Source organism: Sander lucioperca, chromosome 1, assembly GCF_008315115.2.
Source record: "Sander lucioperca isolate FBNREF2018 chromosome 1, SLUC_FBN_1.2, whole genome shotgun sequence".
NCBI lineage: Eukaryota > Metazoa > Chordata > Actinopteri > Perciformes > Percidae > Sander > Sander lucioperca.
The window spans coordinates 45,230,017-45,253,893 of NC_050173.1; the positions used below are offsets into that span (position 1 = coordinate 45,230,017).

General features: G+C 41.1%; 1 protein-coding gene across 2 annotated transcripts in view; it reads right to left on the reverse strand.

The window, feature by feature from the left end:
- Positions 1 to 23,877, reverse strand: part of glra1 (glycine receptor, alpha 1) — a 137,438-nt gene that overhangs the window by 76,955 nt on the left and 36,606 nt on the right. Inside the window, exon 4 of one of the 2 annotated variants that reach the window (XM_031317113.2) lies at positions 14,164 to 14,202. The exons of the other annotated variant lie outside the window; for it this stretch is intronic. Coding sequence (XP_031172973.1) covers positions 14,164 to 14,202 — 39 coding nt within the window. The remainder of the gene's footprint in view (positions 1 to 14,163; positions 14,203 to 23,877) is intronic. 2 annotated transcript variants of the gene reach the window in all.

Here is a 23,877-nt window from a genome sequence, read left to right on the forward strand (position 1 = left end):
TACTCAAATGAAGTTTTTAGCATTGCCAGAAAACTGGCAGCTATTGTTGGTTCGGTATCTCCTCACTGTTCCAAGCTTAAGCTTTCCGTTCCCATTGGAGCCACTCTTACTACAAATGTATCCACTCATTACACTGGAAGGCGTTTTGGATTGGAAGTGCGCACTAAACAGCAGGTTGCACCACATCCACCAAATGCCATATGTTAGGATGATATAGCAGGTGCATAAAGGCTTGCAGGGAGCACTGCTGATGCCAATGTAGTGGGGAATCTCAAATCCAGCAATGTCCAGTTGATACTTGAAGTCATTATGTCTAGTAAACAGACCCAAGAAGAATTGATGCAGTCTACGCGTTGCCTTTTTCATACAGGCAAGAACAGAGATGCGGCTTTACAGTTTGAAATAACAAAATTACGACCAACGTGTGTCTTTTTTCCCTCTATTTCAACTACAAAACAGTGCTGTTCTGCCGTTTACACATTCATTACGACAAATAAGGAAGTAACAGCCCAATCATAACAATCTGTACATCCTGGGAGAGGGATCCCTCCTCAGTTGCTCTTTCTGAGGTTTCTTCCATTTTGTTCCCCTGTTAAACGTTTGTTTGGAGAGTTTTTTTCTTATCCGAAGTGAGGGTGCTGTATGCTGTACAGATGTAAAGCCCCATGAGGCAAATTTGTAATATTGGGCTGTATATATAAAATCTACGGTAACACTTTACTTGAAGGTATCTACATAAGAGTGACACAACACTGTCATGAACACATGACACTGTCATGACTATGTCTAACATAGGGTTAGACCTCTAACCCTAACCCTAACCCTAACTTGTCATGACAAAAACCAAATGACATTTACTAAAAGAAGCGTTATGTCATAAACGTTTATGACTTGTTTATAATGTTTATGACACGTTCATGACAGTGTCATGTCACTCTTATGTAGATACCTTCAAGTAAAGTGTAACCAAATCTACCTGACCGACAAGTAGGACTCAGCCAACATCCCTGCAAACAAACACGTCATTTCCATTCTAACTGAAACAGGAAGGCAAGAGAGGGCATGATGCATCATTCTTGAAGTGAGTTACCTTTCCCCGTTCATCCTGAATGGACCAAGGCAACATCCAAGACTGTATTATTCAGAAATAAAAGACATTAGCAGAAAGCAGTGTGTCGTTCCGATTGTGCATCAAAACATTTCAAGCCAGGAAATTATGCCTTGGCGCACAAACCTTTGGGCTTCAACTTCAGAAAGCAGGGTTCACTTCAGATCTCGTGCCAAAAGTCACATGGTGTCCAGTGTTACATGGAATCGCCTGACAAACATGTTCCGTCATTCAGGCACGTGATTCGTGATTTGTTGCACAATTGAATAAGTCTGCGACGTCTTCTATCTCTCGCTTTAGAGTTGTACGTAGTACATGACATATCATTTGAATGCACCACAACAAAAAGAGCCATCATTTCGGTTTTGGTTTCCAGTTGAGTCCTTGGCTTACAGACATACTCTTCTCAGCTCCCCACCATCATCTGGTGCAGGCATGTCCAAAGTCCGGCCCGGGGGCCAATCATGGCCTGCGGCCAGATTTTATATGGCCCGCAGCCTCGGTTTGTGAAGGACAAGAGCAAGAGTCATATGTTGTACGCTTAAATGTTAACAAATGTTGCGTTACTTCTAAAAAGTCATGTTAAAAATGTCATGTTAAAAATGAAGAGTGAATGAGCTTAACATATTTATCAACTTCAAGTTTAAGGTATTCCATACAGTTTGGTTATCTGACTACAGATGCCATTTAAAAAAAGTTATAATTGTGACAGTGAAAATAAAAGTTGTTTTATGTAACTTTTATTGTTGAAGGGACCATTGGCCCCCGGGCATTTTCACATTATCAAATCTGCCACTCGTTCAAAAAAGTTTGGACACCCCTGATCTAGTGAGACTCAGAGGTCTCTGCAGCATCAATCCGGGACTCTGTGCAGCCATGCCTAAGCCTCTGGTGGTGGCTTGATCCCCATCTGCCAACAATGACTCAGCCAACAATAACCGGACTTCCTCACGAACAGAACTAGTCTGAAACGCTGCGGCGCTGAGACCTGTCACAGCTCACTTCATGCTGAGGCGTCTGAGCTGTGCGTGTGTGAGGAGCAGATTTAAGTTTTGATGAGCTCAGGAAGTCAAACTGCCAGATGTTGTTGGTGGAAGGGGGAAGTTAATCTTTTCGACAAGTGTATTTTGGACTCTCGGAGTACCTTGAACGTTTGAATAACAATAAAGATTTATGTGCACAGTATTTCATTGTGTCAAACAAATATAAGTGTGTCTCAATTGTAGTAACTTTTGCAAATGTCACAGCACTTTGTGTCTTTCATAAAAACACAATCAGATATCATAGAACTACTTTAGATAGATTATGATACGGCTGTTGTCATTTTGTTCATGACAATTTTGATAATTTAATGCTTCGAAGAATTAGGTTTTGTTGAGAACGGCATAGAAAAAAAATCATAAACCTTTGGTATTTGAAGAAACCACAAAACACATGGTGGTCAACGGAAGACCACTGCTGTTTTTCGCATGTGTTATCTATCGCCGATGCCTAAAAGCTCACAATTTGGAGATACACTTTTCACCGCGCAGCAAAATGCCTTCTACGGTGTTTCCACACTTGCAATTGCAAAGTATTCACCTAAGAAAAGGTCAAATTAACTCAAAATCAGACCAAGAAATCATATCTGAGTCAGAATGATGAGTTCTGAAATTGTATCAAACTGTGGTGTGACTGCAGTCTGTCAGAATGCAGTCCATACTCCTACAACAAAGAATATTGGTACGTTCATGTTGTCACACCACAATTAGTAGCATTGCTGGCAAGAGATAAATTCAAAAAAGATACTGTCGCAGACACATGGTTGTTACTATCCTATTGACTGGTTGCTGAACACACACGGGCGGGTCTATTGTAATATGAGGTTCAGAAAAAAGGCCACCTACACACCTCATGCTTTTACAAGAAGAAAGATTATAGGTGGTACAGCCGTTATGCTCCATTATCAGGCCTTAGGATTGTTGTAAACAGGTATCGGGAGGATTGTCTTGGCCCTGCTCTATGCTTTATTTAACTCTCTCCTCTCCCGATGCCCAATTTGCACTCCTGTAAGTGACACCTCAGCGCAGCAGCGGCGAGGCCAAATTTATTCACAGCCACAAACAAAGCAAAGGGAGAAGAAAAGTCGCTGGCTACAAAATATATGACTAATGCTCTGAATTACGCAGGATCGCCTCTTTTTGCAATTGAGCTGCCTTCAGCAAAAATACTACAATGGCTGCAGGACACTAAATATTTATAGGGCGCCGTCTGTGAGGCTATATGGTCCGGGGAAAGCAGTTTTACTTTTTATTGAACTAATATATATTCCCCACACATGCTCGTGGAAGTTGAGGAACAAGGCTCATTTTACAAGCAGGACTGAGGGCGAGAGAGTTTGACCGAGAGAGAAAGAAACGAGAGAGGAGAAGTAGAGGGTTGTTTTTTCTTTCCCCATTGCTGTTTTTCTTCCATTATGTCCGGACACGATGGCTGAGGAGGTGATCATTTTGGTTTTATCCTCCATGCATAAACATCAGAGCTGGAATGCCAACGAGAGAAATGATAAAAGGGATTCCCTGGGAACTTTAAAGAGTCATAAATCTCCTGCCTCCATAGTGAAACAGTGAAATAATGAACATTTTATCAAACGCTCAGCTCAACTTCTAAAAAAAAAAAGAAAAAGTTTGCTAAAAGTCATAAAACAGATCCTGTTCAAGAAGAAAAAGGCATTCAAAGGCTCTTTGGCCACAAATGCAGAGTGTTTGCAGATCTATTCTGGCATCTTTTATGTAAATGGAACTTTATTTTCACTGGAACATCAAACATCTGGTTCTGTAATGGTCAAAGGTTTAAGGACACCCAAACACTAGTTGAACATCTCATTCTAAAGCCACGGGCATTCATTTTCTGCTCTAACAGAGCTTCCCTCTTCTGTTTTCAGCCTTTCCACCATGTTGAAACCTGGCTGCAGGGATTTGCTCCCATTCACCCACAAGAGCCTTAGCGAGGTCCAAACACAGATGCTGGGTGATGACTTCTGGCTCACAGTCGGCGTTTGAGTTCATCCCAAAGTATTTGGATGGGGTTGAGGTCAGGGATTTGGGCAGGACAAATTTGAGGTTAGGGCCATTTCCGAATAGCATACTCATTAATTTGGCTGCTGCGTGTTGATTGAGAAACACTTTTTACGGTATATACTATACTCAAATTAACAAACTTTCCAGGGTGTTCCCTGACTTCCTATACATGTCCTACAAGCAGGAATACAGGCAGAAAAAAAGAAGGAGAGTAACTTTGAGTCTGCTACGGCTACTGCTGTTTTATTCAATGTCTTTCCTATATTAGATCCAGACACGACAACGGAGGAGGCAATAAACACGAAGGCTGTGAAACGCCGGGGGGAAAGAAAATGCTCGAAAGCTGGGAAACATTAAAGTGCTGTCCGTCTCCCGACTATGAAACGCTATTGAAACAAGACTTGTTTTTACTCCTCTTCTCTTCCTTGTGTCTACTGTCTCTAAAGCCATATCCAACACCTGAAAAAAAACATCCTGTCTGCATCGCAGTCTTGTTTGTTTCTGCCTTTATTCCCATGCAGATGCCGTAGCCCTTTTACTGTGCCGCAATCCGTCTTCCTTTACACAGACAGCTCTCATTATTCTCCCACATATAAAAGCGTATACCTGGCTCCTCCTATAGAACAGTAAACCCTTTTTGGCTTCACGCGAGGAGGTAAACAGTGCGGTTGATCAGTGGCGGGGGGAAAAAACACTTCCTGTCACATTTTAATTGGAGTGGTGAGATGAGGAATAGCGGTTTCTCCTGCCGACATATTCAACTATCCATCAACGCCTCTTCATGGAGTGAACTTTGGGGAAAAACTTCATTTTCCTCCCCAGCGAGGGAGCAGAAATGCCATTATGATATGTTTTACTCCTCCTCCTCCCCTTCCTTCATCTCTCATTCGCCTTCTTCATAAATCTATTTCTTCCTCTTTTGCTTCCCCCCCCCCCCTTTCTCTTCCTGTCTCATTGCCCCTCTGTTCGTGCTTCCTCTCTCAGTCGTATTCTCTCTTTTAGCCACGGGGTGTTCAACTTTCATTATCAGATGAAATGTATTCAAAGTGGGAGGCAGGAGAGGATGGCGAGATGGATGGATGCATGGCAGCCTGGTCAGAAATCACCTGAGGCTGTGTGAATGTGTGTGTGTGTGTGCGTGTGTGTCTGTGTGTGTGGTGTGTGTGTGTGTCTATGCATATTTACTCAAAATTATGCCTGCAAGCATTTTCAGTTTTTCCATGTGACGTTATGTGTATGTTTGCAGTGAGAATAACTGTGTGTGCCCGTGTGTGTGTGCGTGTTTGTTTGTTTGTGAGTTTGCCTGTCAGCATGTGTTTGCATATGTACATGTCCTCTCTTTCATACCCTCTCTGTTTATACATATTGTCCTAACACACACAGTCTCATCTAGGTATTAATCCTGGGCCAGAGCACCCTGAAAGACATCTATCTATCTATCTATCTATCTATCTATCTATCTATCTATCTATCTATCTATCTATCTATCTATCTATCTATCTATCTATCTATCTATCTATCTATCTATCTATCTATCTATCTATCTATCTGGGTGGGTGGTGATGGCGCAGTGGATATGACACATGCCTTTGGTGTGGGAGATCTGGGATCAATTCCCACTGAGATACATCAACCAATGTGTCCCTGAGCAAGACACTTAACCCCTAGTTACACATATATAGTAATTGTAAGTTGCTTTGGATAAAAGCGTCAGCTAAATGACATGTAATGTAATATCTAGCTATCTATTACATCATACTTAGTGACACAGTGTGAGTGCCTGAAAGGAGGCTTCACTGCTTTTTGCATTGAAGGTCTTAAGGAGCATTTTAGGGCTCGTAAAAAACATCCTAAAAATGGGGCGACCTCTAGCTCACCCAGTAAGAGCGTGCGCCCCCCCCCCAAAAAAAAAAAAGAAATCCTAAAAGTAACAGGTCACTTTCCTGAAGAAAGCATATTGCCACATGACAGTGAACTAAGCCTGCAGTGAATTAGTAAGCAGAGTTCCTGGACCTTCCAGGCCAGGATTTGACTGACGGGCGGACATGACAGCCTGGCAGCTGCTTGACTGCAGAGGGACAGAAATCAATAGCAGGTCTACGGCTGCAACACATCGACGGAGACGAGGTGACTGGAGCTTTATTCCACTGGATTACTGAAAGGTAGTGATGCTGCAAAGAGTGTGTGTGTGTGTGTGTGTGTGTGTGTGTGTGTGTGTGTGTGTGTGTGTGTGTGTGTGTGTGTGAGAGAGAGAGCGAGAGATAAAAAGAAAAGTAATGTGAGCAGTGTGGTGTTAGTATTGGCACTGTACACACGGGTGTGTTTTTGTGTGTGTGAACATAAGCGTATGTGTTTGCTTGATCCTTCCTTTTTTTGTTTGTATGCCTGACCGTGTGTTTGTGCAGATGGACTGTTTGTTGTTTGTGGGCATGTGTTTCCGTGCGCGTGTGTGTGTGTGTGTGTGTGTGTGTGTGTGTGTGTGTGTGTGAGAGAGATGGTCATCTGCTCAATGAATCAGTGTGACGTGATGCTCCGCTGTTAGCTCAATGCTTTTAATCATCTTGAGAGGAAGGTATGTGAGATTAGTGGAGTAACACACACACACGCACACGCACACACACACACACACACACACTCCGCCCCCTCACCTTATGCCTCAAACGCTCGCATGCACTCCTCCTCTCAGCCTCACTGATAAAACAGGTCAATTCGATATTATCCCCTTATAACCCTTTTTACGTTTTAGATAAAGTGGAAATAAAAGGTTTTATAATTTAAATACGGTTTCAGCATTGTAGCGCTCAGAATACCATTCAGAAATCTTTTCAATTCATTTAGACTGTGTGTTGTCACGACTCTGAAATGAGAGGGTATAATAAACGGACGGGTGGATTTTCAATTTGAACTTTCTTCAATTTCATTCGACAGCTGACAGACAACTGACACAGTTCCCTGAGCCTTTATATTAATCAAAATTCTCATTTTGGATTAAAAAGTTGAATCAACACTCCCTGCAATACAGCACACTTTTTTAATTAGAGAACCGGCTCTGCTCTTTTACTCTAAAAACTACAGAAAGACCGAGATAATGATGACTCCACACACTGATTATGTTTTCTTCAACAAACACTTCATGCAGTATATACACTTTTTCAAATTAGTTTTCATTGCTTTAAATAAAAATTCATAAATTATTCAAAGCCATCTTTTCACTATTTGATCTTAATGTTTTTTTATGACGCTAAATCCCCCATGTTCAGTAGCCGGTTTAGTTTCTTATCAATCGATACGGGAACAAATGCAAAACTCTAAAGCCATATCCTGTATCTGTATTTCACTGTAATATGACATACATGCAAGTCAAGTGCCTTTGATAGAGGAGAGTTATTATTTGAATGCTTTCAAAAATATACAAACTTGCTAGAGCCTTTGAGACCGTCCTCCTGGAGACTGTATTTGTGAATTGTTAAAAAGTTAACATAAAAGTGCTTTTATGTGATGCAAAATTTCGGGGCTCGGGAGGGGGGAGGGGACACCTGATTGCGAAAAACTATTAGCATTTCTAAAGCGGCAAGAAATACTGTACATCAAATCAATTAAAATCAAATGTGCACACTCAGCTCAGCAGCCTCTCTCTCAGCATTTCTGCGGTGCATTAAATCTGAGTATCCCCTCTATCAGCATGCAGTGAAGACTTTACTGCCCTTCCCGATCACACGCTTACGTGTAGCAGGTTTCTCCTTCACAGAAGTGTGTGATTTCCACATCAGAGACCGGGGCTTGCATCCCGTCTCCTACCAACTGTCAACACCGGTTTCTTTTAAGCACGAAAACAATATTTTTCCACCCTTAACCATGTCGTTTTTCTTGTCTAAACTTAACCCCACTGGAACTATATATCAGACAACATTCGTATCAGGCATTTCTGGAAGGCATTGACAAATGACTTGTTTTGTCGTGTAGGTCTGAGGATTTTGCTGGAGTTTCTTTAGTTGAGGGAAACCCTGCAATCACACCCAAGTGTTTCCTTTCCACAGCACCGTGCAGTCCCATTATACTCTTTAAAATAGGCCATTTGGATGGGCATTAAACTGTGTGTAGGGGAGGGGGGGTATTCTGCTTTACATTCAGCAAACCACACTGTGTGCTCCAGCCTGCAGTAATCATTTTGCAGTGTTAGCTTTCTGCACCACTGTGCAATCACATTATAAAGGTGTTCTCCATGAGACAGGCCACTTGGATAAGCATAAATCTACATAGCAGCAGATCTTTTTTTATTTTATTTTTTTGCTCTCAATAAAAAAAAATAATAAAAAAAGTAAAATAACCGCAATATGCTCCAACCTGCAGTCGTCACATTAAAGTGTCACCTCTCGAAAAAGCACTATGCAATCATATTAAAAAGCTGTCCTCCACTTGGATAAGCATAAATCCACAGAGACGACATGGCACGGCACCGAGGGGGGAAGGAGAGCCCGGAATATGTTCCGAGGACACAGATCCCATTGGCCTAACATTAATCTGCATATAAAGCGCCGGTGCGAAGGAGGTGACTTGTGGGTAATAGGTGCTGAACATCCCACAACAGAAGGGGCAGAGCAGAGCCTCTAATCAGGAAGAGCGGCTGCTGCCCACGGCGGCCGCGGCCAGGCTTCAGGCCCTGACCTGCTGACTGGATTCTGCTGAACACGCTGGAAGAGAAATCTCCTCTCCTCCCTCCCTTCCTCCCTCTCTGTGTGTCCTCGTTCCTATCTTTTTCTCTCCTCTCGTCTTGCTCCTACGTATCCTCCTCAATGACGGCTTTCTTTCGCTGTCGAGTATGTGCTCTGCTTTAGGTCTCGTAGGTTTCTTTGACTCATTCATTTATTCCTTTTTATCTTCTGCTTTCATTCTCTTTGTTTTTTTTCCTGTCGTCCTCTACTCTTTTTTTTTTCTTTCCTTATTGTTCTCATTTTTCCTTTGCGCTCGCTCTTTTTCTTTCCCTCCTACCTTCTCATCTTACTGTCCTTTCTTTAACATTCTTGTCTATTATTTCCATTTGTTTGTCCCTATCTTTCCCCTGATGTCCTCCCCTGCCCATGACTGTCCTTTAATTGAGTTTGTTTGATTTTTTTTGTATTTTTGCATCCATTCCCTACATGATTTAATTTTCTCTCATTGCTCTTTCTTCATAACCCTTTGCTTTGGTAGATTGTCCTTTTCCTCCCATTTGCCTGTCCTTTCCTTAGCTTTCGCAGTCTCCCATCACCCCGTTTCTCCTCTTGCGTATGACGTCTTTCCTCTCTTCCTTCGACATTAACCTAATCTTTTCCCCTTCATGCCTCCTCTGCTGTCCTCCCCTCTTCTAAAATTGACATTTCCACCAAAGTTTTCAAAAGCCGACTGGCTCTGCAGATTAAAGAGATGAGCCTGCCAGTAAAAAAATGTAAAATTAGCCGTGCCATTTGTGATAATAAAGAGCAAGGTGTGCAAGTCGATAACCATCATCGCAAGCAAAAGCTTCGAAGATCTTAAGTCAAAGCACTAAAGGGAAATAAAGACTCTTTTATTGCCTGCTGTGCAAAATGAGAACCATGATCAGAACAAATCAATGAGATTTAATCTCCAGCATGCCAAATCCTTTCTGATAAGTTGGTAGTTGTCAATAGAGAACTTTCAGGTGATTTAGCACCACATCTGACAGCCATATTGGAGGGCAAATTCTGTTTGTTACTGCATATCATTTTATCAGTGCTAGTTACCTCCGCCAAGGACTTTTTTCCCCCCCGGTTGGGTTTGTTAGTTTGTCAGCAGGATTACAGAAAAACTACTGGCCTGATTTCCATAGATTTTGGAGCAGATCTGAATCACGGGGTGGATAGACAAAGTTTTTACTTTCCTTTTGCAGTTTATGTTTGGGTTTAGACAATGACAGATTAGTGCTGTTAAACGATTAAAATATTTAATCGTGATTAATCGCATTAATGTCATAGTTAACTCGCAATTAATCACATATTTTTATCTATTCTAAATGTCCCTAGATTTCTTTTTGTCCAATTATTTTTTCTCATTTTAATGCTCTTATCAACATGGAAAAGTGGATCGGCTTGCTTTGTGCTTTTGTCGCCTGGCTTTGACGAGAGGGCGGAGAATTGGCATCAGCTGTGTGCTTGGCCATCAAGTGGTATTTCAGACTGGACGTGCTGCGATGATAGTTCAGTTCACAACGACAAAACACACAGAACCAATGGAACCATTTGGCAACTTTTTAAAAGTAACCTAAACTTTCCATTCATAATCTTATTGGCATCCTTTTCGGCATCTCGCGCTCGCCATCCACTCAAAACGTAACGTTAGCCTACTACTAAAACAACAACAAAAAAAAATTGACGCCATTAAAATGGGTTTACGTTAATAATGCTTTTAACTGACAGCACTATGACAGATACTAACGGTTCTTTTTTATCACCCAGTTTATGGTTAGCATGCAAACTAGCGCTAGCATGATAATATTAATAGCGTTTTTTTCCCCCTCTTTGCTGAATTAGCCTCCTGGATAGTTAACTAGCTAACAGTCTTCTTGTGATAAGCTGAGCTGATTCGAATTATGCTTCAAATCTGGGTGTTTTGAAGAGAGTAAGAAATTGTGCAAACTTTTCATTTAAAAAGAGAATTTACCGACCTTTTCTGCACTGTTAACCTTTGATGTGAATTTACAGCTAAACTCTCACAGTATCTTACTGTTTTAATGTTATACAGGATCATACTGTAAATGGCAATGCATTCTGGGAGAAAATAATAATATTACAGCACTATCTGCGAATGTTACAGATTACAGGTATTTACTGTTAACACCAATGCATCTTGGGAAAATAAAGGAAAAGGCAGGAATTACACTGCAGCCAGTATATTACTGTAAATTCAAATAACAAAGTAAGAAAGAGTTTGTTTATTTACAGTAAAATACCTTAACATTTAAAAACAGTATGCTTACTGTAAATAAACAGTAGTTTACTGGCGAAGCTGCTGCCAGTATGTTACTGTGAATTTACGGTGAAAAGTTTTACAGTGTGGCCTTTGACTGTTTTAAATCTGTATGACTCCAACAACTGGAGAATTGCTTCTAACCCTTTATGGCTAGTCTGGCTAATCAGGCCCATTCTGCTATCTCCACCATCTAATTTGAAAGGGCACTGTTGCTGCATCGGGGGCCTAGGGCCGCCCAAGAGAGTTGTAATTGGTTCAAAGAAGTACAAACAAGCCAGAGTGTTTATTCCAGAATGACGGTGTAGCCATAGTCTGGCTATGCGAGACTAATACTGTATGACATACTTTTTGTTAAGAAAATCGAGGGCATCAATGGCTGATCCAACATTTCAACTACAAAAAAGTACTTAATCATAGTAGGTGTGCATGTTGACTAGTTTCAAAGTCTAGCCATAGTTTGATATTCTCTTCCTCTCTAACACATCTCTTAGCTTCTTAAACTATAATTCTCTTCTGCTATTTGAACATTAAAATGAGAAACTATTTCTTATTAGCTCTGCATTTCATTTTCCATCTGCCGAGCCAGTGGGTAAGTTATGCATCGCAGCAGCCTATGGGCAGACGGGCTGCTGCCTGCTAATATAAAACATTGTCTCCTATGAAGCTGACAGTATTGGCCAGTAGAATAAGCTTAGGAGGTAACTGGGGTCTTTAGTGTGCAAACCAGCGGAGTTTCTCACAATGGCATTAGTCACCCAGAGTAATCAGACACAAAAGGATCATATCTGCAGGACTGCGGATAAAGACGCTGCTGAAGTTGAATTTTTGTTTTAATCTTCTTAAGACGGAGCGGCCCGAGTCCACTTTTTGAGCACTGGGACCTCTAGTGTTTCCTCACCATTGTTGCTATAATTACTAAGGAATATTCTGTTGCCAAGAAAACATTGAAATACGTTTCCATAAACTTTATCTGGCAGGCTTGCCCGAAAAAGATTTCCCGGTGCATCACCTCTGCTGTTTGCTCCACCACCAGCAGTAATTGTCTGGAAAATTCTGCAGCACAAACGGCAGAATGAACCACAGTATGTAGATGAGTGTGTACAGTATGTGTGCCTGGAGTGTGTATGGGGGGGGGTTCTACCATGGCTTCCTGTCTGTGCATGTAAATTAGGGCCACATACAAGTTAGTTACGACTGACTGGAGTCACTGTGTAAAGGGGCATGCTGTGCTATGAGCGTTAGCATGTTAAGCTAACGAGACAAATGGGCTGAAAGAGATTCCTCAACACGGATCAACACAGAACAAATCGAGAGCAGTATAATGGAGCTATATCTGTACTGTACTATAATACTGTACTCTACTGTATATTATACTATTCTATGGGGATGTATCAATGCGTCGTGAATCGGTTAAAAATTGATATAAATGTGTAAAGAATACAACCGGTTGAGATAAAAAAAAGTCACAATGCAATTTTTAACTGGGCTAGGGCGTAATTTACTTTTGATTTCACATCTTTGACTTCAGACTTCACTACGTGTTCTTTATTCTTTATTGTTTTCTATTATTGTTTATTTGAATAGATTTTTTTCTATGTATTAAGTTATTTTGATGTGGGGTTTTAATAATCTATTTTTGTTGTTTTGCACAGTTTATATGAATAAAGGAATATTTTTCAGTAGTTTGTCTGCAGTTCATTCTGTTAAAATAAATCGTGACAAAATCATATCGTCAACATAAAATCGTATCGAATCGTATGGTGAGTGCATCATTACATCCCTAGATACAATACAACAACACTACAGACATTTTACTACACACTAAAGTAAAACTGAACTTCAGCATTTCATTTACTCCTGCTAAAATTAAATTGAAACATTTTTTTTAAAAACAATTTGTGATCAAAACGCTGTATAACAGCTTGTGTAACATACAACACACAGTCTCAGGCAGATGTATGTCTTTCTTGTCACTTGTTACACTCACCCGTGACCCACTACAGTGCACCATTATTTGGCACCCAGTAGGGACTTTGTTCAGGGAGTTGTCCAATGCTATAGCTACTACAGTATGTGCACAAGTTGCCAAGTGTCATATATGCATACAGTACAGTAGACCTACACATCAGACAGTCAAGTGCAAAAAGGGTTGTTGCAAAGCTAAGGAATAATGTTTTCTGACCAGCAGAATGATGGTGAGATTACACACAAGCCAAGTTAAAAAAAAAAAGAGCTGTGTGTCAGCAGGATTACAGAAAAACTACTGGCCTGATTTCCATAGATTTTGGAGCAGATCTGAATCACGGGGTGGATAGACAAAGTTTTTACTTTCCTTTTGTAGTTTATGTTTGGGTTTAGACAATGACAGATTAGTGCTGTTAAACGATTAAAATATTTAATCGTGATTAACCGCATTAATGTCATAGTTAACTCGCAATTGCCTCGCACAAGCCAAGTTAAAAAAGAAAGAGCTGTGTGTCTACAGAGACAGAAAAAAACTTACTTTCTCAGAAAAGGCCTCGTTTTGCCAGAGAAAACTGATAAAACAGGCCTGGGATAAACAGCTTCATATTTGCTGTTTTGGAGGAATTAACTGTTGTCATGCTTTCCAACAGGTGATTGTCACTAATGAAACAATAATGTGTGGCATTAAGGGAGAAAAACATGTCGGTGTCAACATAATTCATTATTAAGTAAAGCTTGAGTTATTGCTGATGCTTGACAAATACTTTTTAGCTTAATTGCTCCTGTCACCAGATGTTCTACAGTGATTTCGAGACAATACAATGCGGACCATTTTGATAAACATAACCTACAACAACACATGGCAATGTCTATATACTTAAACCAAGAAGGCATTCTTAGTTTTCTTAACATTTGGAAAATGTCTCATCATCGCATGAGTGGTTAAACAAACACAAAACCTTGGTCAGGGAAGAGAAGAAGAAGAAGAAGAAGAAGATGAAGATGAAGAAGAAGAAAAAAGGAAGAAAAAAGGAAGAAAAAAGGGGGAAAAGAAAAGGAAAGTACCTTTCTTGTGAGTAGCTTCATTTTTGGAGCCTTTGGGGTCTAATAAAAAAAAGATCAGAATTAAACACAGCATATTCTAACAACACGTTACCAACTATACGTTGTTTGTCCTCATTAAGGAAAACAACCGCTTTGTCTATCAAGGAGCGAACAAGACAGCAAGACCTGATTATCTAAGGTGTCGCACTGCTGCCAACACTCAGCGGGGGCGAGCATATGGCAGTGGGGGAGACTTAGGAGGGGCAGGGAGGAGGAGGGAGGGGGGGGGCATCATACTGTAAAGGCAATAGCAGGAAGGAGGGATGCACGAGTCTGTAGAGGAACAATCGACTGCCATACTGCAGCGGGCAGGAGAGGCGATGCACTGTGATGAAGAGCGGGAGGACAAGGGTTGCAATGCAGTTCTGTCAAGAGGAGCTGAAGAAAGGCTAGCAAAATGCACTAAAGGAGATGCAAGAGGCCAGAGAGAAAGAGGAGGAAGAGGAGAAAGGGCGGGGAGAATGCAAAGACTACATGTCAAACTGGCTTCGTTTGGATTTTTTTGCCTTATTTGGCTTTCAAAGAAATTTTACCTTTTTTTTTTTACTTGTCTTTTGGGCAACAAGTTGGTGGTGAGTTACATATTCCAGAATGACTCGACTGACTCCCGAATGAAGTGAAATCGCTTCAGTTACAAAGTTCTCAAAATTAATTCGTTATTCCCCTCGCAATAATTAGACTGCCGCTACAGAAATGAAGCTGTAATCCCATAGGAATGGAGAAATGATCTCCAAATCGGAAATGAAATTACACGTCTTGCTTCGAATGGGCGCCATTAATTTGAAGTCATTTTGGTGAAATGGAGCCCATCGGAATGACAAAAGGTTCTACTTCCACCTCAAAAAAAAAAATTTAAATCTTCAACCACTTCCAAATGGGCCACATAATTTCAGTCATACCACAGAAAAGGAACTTTTAGTCAGCACGGAGGCTGATTTATAATGGAAAAATGCCGACCTGCTAATGTCAAGGAATTGGAAGTTAAGGCCGAACGATACATTTTTTCACAGTGACAAGGCCTTTTCCCGTGTTCACTCCCGCCCGGAAAGTTGATGTCTGTTCTACAAAAGACTGATGTATCATAGCAGAGCAGTGGCTTATCGGATTCAACTAAAAAGTTCAAGCAAGCACAGAAAGCAAAGACAAGTTTTTCTGTCCTTTGATTGGCAGATACTCAGCCAAACCACAACACTTCACCTGTCACTCTTTATGGTGGAGAAAGATACACATACTCGACTACTGCTCATACCCAAGAGTCTCACAGATTGTGAATTAAAAGAAATATCCTCATGTAAAGGTTTTCTGAGCAAATAATGATCCCATCTGTGTGTATTTCTTTGCAATTAATTCTCAACAGAAGTTAGAAATGTCACCAGACAGCCTTTTGTTTTTCATCTAAATGTACATTCTCCTTCTATTACTCTGAACTAAAGCCAAACAAATGTCCTCGCACTACATTAGAGGAGTATTTTTTCTTTCTTTTCATAGCTTCCGATTTGTTGATTGATGTCCTATTTTGCTTCCGAATTGCATTGAACTGAGGAAACCGGGCCTGGCCTGCTTTGCTGTACTTGACAACTGCCACTGTGAGGGATGGCAACTACGCCGAGTCGAAGTCTGGGAGCGATATTGTAATCTGTCATTGTCAGCCTGGAAAAAAAAGAGATGGGAAATGGCTCCTAAGATAGATGGAAAGTATTCGTCGTGACCATGAACTGTTGTAGACAGGTGACTTAAACTCTATAATCTGCCTGAATCCATGAAAGGCAATATTTCCTCCCTGTTCTGCACACAGCAGACTCTCTGTGTCAGAGCTAAACCCAGGCTTAGCCCCGCGGCCAGGCAGCCTGTCGAACATCTGAGCACTTGATCCTGGCATTAAAACCACAGCAGCTTTGGTTTTGGGCTTTTTTTTTTTGCTGGCAGTGGGGATCTCATAATGCGAGCTAATTACTAGCGCTGTGCAGAATCAATTCTCTTGGCTTAGTAGGGGAGGTGTAAAAACAAAACAAAAACTTGCATTTGTGTTGGAAAACAGAGATATTTTAGTTTTTTGTCTCTGGTGTACTCCCAAGTTGCCTGCATCCGCCGACACTTCTGCCATGTAGAGCCTGAAAACAGCAGCTTACCGCCTTCGTGATTGTGTCACAGCGGTAAACAATTATGTGTAAACCTCTCCATCAGGCCTTTTAGACTGATACGGTAAGCTTAAACCTTTTTTTCCTCAAGCTGGTAATTAGAGGTGTGACGGGATTCCACAGGAGGACTGAATGGCCTTTTATTAAGCAGCATTCCCCTCCTTACAAACGTATTAGCCATGGACCAGTGGACTGCAGAGGGAAGCTTAACAGATTCCACAACATTACTATCTTTAGAATCAAGAAGAAACAATAATGATGTGAGGTATTTATAGCAAACCGTATGACTGAAGAGTGGATTATGGAGTACATTAATTTTGAAAACATGGCTCATTTGACAGGGCTCTAATTATTAGTTTGATCATTTCTCTTTTAGCTCTTGATAATATATGGATTTCAACTGCTACTTTTGGCTGCACAATCAGCGCATACATCCTTGCTTCTTTCCATTTGCCCACTCCACTCCCCCACCCTCCTATCGGTCTCTATTTCAGTCCATCTTGAGTGCCCTCGTACGTTTGGCTGCCTTTTACCATTACCCTCTTCAATAATCCTCTCTTCGCTGCCCTTGCCGTTCCGCCTGCTCCCACTAGACGTTGAAGCGTGATCAATATTTTCGTCATAACTCAGTAGAGAGTCACCTCTGCGACGGCATTAAAATTCCTCGCTCTGTGCAATATAGTCCCCATCTAAATGTCCTGGCTTGGAAAGGATAGGGCTATTACCTAGAATACTAAAAGAGCCACGAGACCTTCCTTTGGAAAGTATGTCCCTTCACTCCAGCAGATTTCTGTGTTTGCATCTTTATAGAAAGTAGCTCTCAGGAAAAAAGAATAATAGGAGGAGGGTGTAGATATTACAGTTTGTATCTCAGCTCTGGTTATGTGCTGCAAGTGTTATACATAACTGAGCAATACTGAAGCCCACTGGGAACTGTGTTAGCATCAATATTCTGGCGCTAAACTAGTGGTAACATAGTCTGTGTTTGCAGCGTGAGACCCTGGATTGCACTTTTTGCCATCTGCAGTTCTTTCCGATCTCCTGTCGTAAGCAAATCCCTTAGAGTCTGTTCGCCATTTGCAATGCTACCTTCCCTCCCTTCCTTCACCACCCCCCCATCCCCCCCACCCACCTCCATGACCCATTCGTTTTTTTTTCCCCCCGCAGCCATTCCTCCATCCCACGCTCATTACCTTATGCCCATTAATCCCATTAAGTAGCCATTAAACAAGTGCTGATAACACCAAATGAACGTCAAGCTCCGACAGCTAATAACTACAGTCCCACCTCGGCACGCTCAACCCTGGCAAGGAGAAAAGGAGATGCAGAGAGGAACAGGGAGGGTGTAGCACAACACAAGTGCAGTATGGAGTATAGTGTAGCATTGTGTAGTAACAAGTACTCCAGCTGTGTAGAAAAAAAAAAAGAGGAAAGAGAGAATGAGAAAGGAGGAAGCCAAACATGTAAATATACTGCCGTACGTTGTACATTTACTCATGTCCACTCGTTCTGACGAGAAAGAGTGTGTCATTCAGCTCAGACGCAATGTGACACAGTGGTGGTTTTTTTTTTGGATCAGAATAAAATGTAACCCTCTGGGGTTGAGTGCTCTGTCGGCAGAGCTCAGCAGGGTTAGAACAAATTCATCGTGTATTTAGATTAATAGCTTCACAAATTGATATCATACGGTCATGGCAAAAAACTCGACAGAAACCTTATAATTTACACTTTCCAATGTGTCCACTGCCAAATAATTGTGATTTTGTAAAATTACATTAATGAGATAAAACATAAAGAATGTTACAATATTTAGTTAAAGAAGGTAGCATTCCACAGGACAGCGCAAACCCAACCCCTCGTATTTGTATCTCTAGATGTCACACTGGACAACGCCCATGGTGAACCAGATCAAATGCCATGCAGTTTCAAGCACAATTCATATGGAGATAAGCTTTGTATTTTGGAAGACGGACGGCATTCTGAACGGCGATGTCGGCGCTCCACACACAGCAGAGAACTCAGGTACATGTACTAAACTGGGAACAATACAGAGAAGATTAGCAAAGGCCCCTGGTGCAAAATGATGACAACTAAGATTACGCTTGTTACTGCAAAAAAAAAAAAAACATGTTGTGAGCGAAAAGCCAATACTTAATCAATATGTTCAACAGGCATAAATATGTAGAAAAGCGACATTTCAATCTGCTCTGTCTGCATGCAGTCTGATTGTTACAAACAAGCTCAAATGGAAGCTGTCTGTTTGTAGTCTTCCTGTTTAACTGTTTGCCACCAATCTTGAAATTTGTGCTGACAGAAACAAACTAGCCTATCCTCTCTACCAGCGGTAAAGCCACACGGTTTATATTATGTCTGCGTTTTTCATTCTTTCTAAACTTCACTCAGAATTTTGATGTCGGGGATATCATTTATTTTATTGACAAAAGCTCAGGGAAATTTCCAGCCCCCGGGGGGCACTGAGCTTTCTGAAAATGTGTCTCTCTGAACAGTTGAATAGCCATACTCTAAGCTATGAACAGCTCTTTTGCATATTCAGTGTAAAGGGCCATTACCCCTCCTACCGCTAACTCTTGGTTTAGATTAGATTAGTTGTATAAAACAATGGAGCAGATGAGTGGTTGTGCTTGTTACATTCCAAAGACTTTACCCATGTGGCCAAAACGGTTCGTCACAATGGGTAAGGTCATGTTTATTCACAAATTCGAGCACACTTCTAAAACTAATTTTTACAACTTTATGAATACATACATTTAATCTATTATTGTAGCTGAACTTGAATGAATACAAAAAAGTCTTTTGGAAACTACTGCTTACATTTGTTACAAATTGACAATATCGGAGCATGCCAAGATCATCTGTCTGAAAATACCCTAAGACCCCAGAGGGGTTAAGAGCAGAGAGAAGCAGGGAGCTTTGCCAGGCCAACCGTGGGAGCAGCATGAAATAAAGGGATTGCATCCGAAGAAGCAAACCCGAGCTCCGGCAGTCACAGTGACTGTTCAAGCGAGCTAGAGATCTGCTTTAGTAGACCCACACAACCCGGATGCAATTTAAGGTTGGCGACGCGTTCAGGGTCTTTTCAGGCACTGCTTTCAGTTTTGCAGGGAGAAATGGCGGTGGCAGGGGAGGGAAGGGAATAGATAGCCGGATCACTAGCAGCCCATTCTGGGTGAGCTTAAAACCAGAAGCTCGCTCGCGGTTGATGTCCTCGTTGCTGCTCGGCTTGAGTGATGAGGAAGGACAAGGTTATGGCGGAGAGGGAGAGCGGAGTCGCAGCTGCAGTCTGTGCCATTCATCAAGTGTACGCACACACACACACACACGCACACACACACACATACATGCACACACTTAGACACAAGAGGATCCACACTCTTACTCATGCAAATAGACACTCACAAACACCTTTCCCTCGCTGGGTCTCTCTGTAAGTCCCTATCTCGCTCTCGCGCATACACTCATTTATCTGCACAGCAACATGCGGCCATTCATTTGCAGGGCCAGTAGATTAGAAAGGCCTGCTGTTGCTGTTCTACTACGTCTTCCTGTACCACTGTGGAGGAACGTTATAGCTTCTGTCTGCCCAGCTTGTCAACCAGGTCAAAGGAGTCCAGTTTGTTTTACGAAACAGCGGGATGGGCTCGAATACAGAAGAGGCCCGAGGAAGGAGGGAAGTCAAAGGAGAGAAAATGCATGGGGCCGATCACTGTACTAATGACCTTGTCTTTCATTCACGCAAGAGGAAAATGGATGTTTAAAGAAATGACGACACGATAAAAAAACAATGCTTAGGAAGGGATGAAGGACAGATGGCAGAGTAAAAATGAGAAATGTGTTCGGCAACGGAAAATTTAAAAAAAAGCTGGAAGGCAGGAGCAAATAATGACAGAAGAAATGAATACATAGATTACATTTAAGGGAAGTACACAATTTAAATATGACCAATTACAATACAGCAAGAATAAGATGAGACGAATAATTTGTTATGTAATGGAAGAAAGATTGATGGGGAAGTAAAAGAAGGTATCAAGCATGTACACATACTGAGAGAGAATGAAAGATTGAGTACAAAACGAAGTAGACAGGAATACGAAAGAAGAAAGGGACAATGTGAAATGTGAGGTACAGAAAAAGAACTTCAAGAAAAGTGCAGGGAAGGAATCAAGCAACTTAACAAAACATGAATGAGTCGATGAATGAAGGATGGAAGAAAGGAGTAAAGGAAGGAAAGACAAAAAGGGGAGGGGGGGAAGAAAAAAAAAAAATCACAAAGCAGGAAGAGAATGAAATAACGGATGAACTCATGGATTATAAATGGCTTGTCCCGAATGTGTCAGAAGTGTTTGCTCTCCTCTCTGTTTGATGAAGGAACCTGCTAAATCAATCGGAAGCTTTTTGCCCACACAGTGGACCCCTGGTCGTGATCGGTGTAATTTCCTCTCATGCTGGCACATTTGTAGCTTGCGGCAAATCTCATCTCTTCCCTCCCCTGTTTCCCTCCCTGCCCTCCATCCACTGTTGCTGCACGGCAAAATTAGCAGGACTAGTGCTAATTTGATGAGTTGTGTAGGCGGATGAGGAAACCTAGCTGCACTTTCATGTTCTTACCATTTAGCCGCTATACCACTCTGCATTCTGGCCACTTTCAGTTACCCTTAACTGTCTATGGGTCTAAACTGTCCAACATTGTGATAGTAGGTAATTAGTGGAGGTTCATAAAGGCAATTTGCTCTCACTTTGTCCTGAATCTCACAGTGCTGTTTATGGCGGGGCTGTGCAATTAATCAAATTTTAATCGTGATTACGATTTTGGCTCCTAACGATCACAAAAACAATGTAATCAAGAAAAACAATTATTTTGCACATTACGTTTTGCAAGAAAACTCTTATTTTGTCTTGTGTTCTGAATGGAAAAAAAGTTAAAATGGGAAAAGTATTAAGTGAAATTTCACAGTTCAAGGGGTTTTCACCGTTGAGTTTTAAGTTCAATAAATGCAACATCTTTCCAAAAGTCAATGAGTGTGTTAAATAATCGTGATTTCAATATTGACCAAAATAATTATGATGCTAATTTTTTCCATAATCGAACAGCCCTAGTTTACGGAGACATCAGTTTCCTCTCAATTCAGAAGAGCCTGGGATCAAACCACCAATCTTGTGGTTGAGGGCCGACCCGCTCTATCTCTTAACCACAGCCACCCCATTATTTCGGATTTCTGAATTAGCAACAGTGAATGATGAGTTCTAGCAAACACTGTGACATCAAACTGTCCTTATGAACCTCTCCAACTGTTGCATTCAAGGAGCCCTGTAATTCCATAGTTCAGTCATTTCATTTCATTTTATCAGTGTTCCATTACACAGTATTACATTTTCACAATATCCCAACATTTAATATGATCAGTGTTATTGACAAATTGTATTATTATTTCATTCTCATACCAAACTAAGTCCCTCAAACCAGGGTTCCAGGGCACCTAGGGCTCCTTGAGAGGTTTCGGTGTGGGTCTAACACAAAATGAGGGGTCCTTTAATTTGAGTATAATTTAATTCACAATTATTAATTTTACGGATATTTCTTCACAGTTAAACCTTAAAATGGTAGTTTTACATGTCTCAAACCAGTTATAGCCTATTACTAATATATTGGTTGACTAAGAAACCCTCACTGACGCCGCCTCACGCTGTACATTTATTTTTTGTTCCTTCTCCCCTCCAGAGTTTATTAAGGAGCAGAGCTGTCAAGCTGTTTATTTCATGAATGTGATGAATGCAGTGGCGTAGTTAGCTGGTAGGACACACACACACACACACACACACACACACACACACACACACACACACACACAAAATAAAGGAAACTGCATGAATGAGCAAATCAGGGAGCTCACACTATGCCACTCTGTCGACCTGACAGCCATGACAGAGTCTGGAAATCCACATCAGGCCCCGTCTGCTAACAATGGCCCCTGACACAATTAGCTTAGCAGATTACATAGAAGATGCACCCATCCTCCAGGGTATGTGCGTCTTCATCACAGATTGTTTTGGTACACATTAAACCCCAAAGGAAAGTGACAGAAATATCTGACCTTTTTAACAGCATCAATTTGAATTATTTTTAGGTTTCTTTTTTTGGGGATGGGAGTGAAATTTTGAAAGCTCACTGACATCAGCTGGAGGATTGTTATTATTATCTGCATGTCTAACACACTGCCAGAGTGTACTTTCATCTGCATTTAACTTTTTTTTTTATTATATCATATTAGAAGAATGTAAAAAAAAAAAAAAAAAAAAAAAAAAAATTCAAATAACCGTCAAGTCGGCCTGTTTAAATCTTGATTTGTAAACGTCAATGCAGCACTAGTCGCAGTAAATCACGCTGGATTGTTGCCAACCAGAGCTGAGGAGAAATGCAATTTAAAAAATAGAAATGGTCTCCAAAATGGACTACCGACGATGCCTCACAAAACACCCCAAAAAATTCTAGGCAAGTGCGGAAGGACAGGCAGTTTCAGCTGTTTTGCAGCCGCGGCAGGTTGTAATAATACACACTTTGTCACGGTGAAACCCCTCCACCCATCCCCATTCTATCCTGCATGAGCTGCGATATCCCACTTACAAAGATCACCATATAATGGGTTATGCCATTATGGGCTCAGCAAAAAAAAAAAAAAGAAGAAAGTTCCATAGCAGCATTCATAAGCTGTGGTTCACTGCTGCACATTCTAGCAGTCTGTTTCCCCCGTATGCTCGGTGTACAAAACATCAGGACACCTATTAATTTCACCTGTTAAATCCGCTGAAAATGTGAAGAGGAGGTGCAGACAGCCAATCAGTAACAAGATAGAGAACATCATCCCTCCAGGTTTTATCAGTTCCACTGGCCGGGGTTCACAGGGGTATTTATGGTCCTCTGTGACTTCTAACCCTCTCTGTTGGCTATTTTGTTTTGCCAAAATCAGACCAGCAGTGTATGAAAGTACTACATTTGAATAAGTAAGCACGAGAAAGAGTGCATCGAGCATCATTAACGCTAAATCAAATTAGTCAAACCAAATTAAAAAAACTCTGTAATTCTGACGTGCTTTTGAGGAAACTTGCATCAACGTCAATGTCATCTTCAAGTCTACCTAAAAGGTAGACTGGTACATTTGAAGATCGACATTTTAACTTTAATGTTTTCTCACAGATAACCATGGCTCTGATTTTAATTAAAATTTGGAGGGAAAATACATGAACCTTTTCCTACTGATCGACAATGTTCCTATCCAGAGCAATTTAAAATGATTTACTACTGTAGAATAAGCTTTATCTCTCCAGATCACAAGGTGTCAAGGAAGACACCTGCAAGTTAGGTATAAACAACAATATATGTGATATAATATATTAGAGCAGACAATAATATATATTAGAACAGATAAAAGGGATTTTGATACTTGACAAACAGAGCATATACTCTGGATTAGAGTGGAGATTTTACCACATGAAGGTGGAATATCACAAGGGGACTAATATT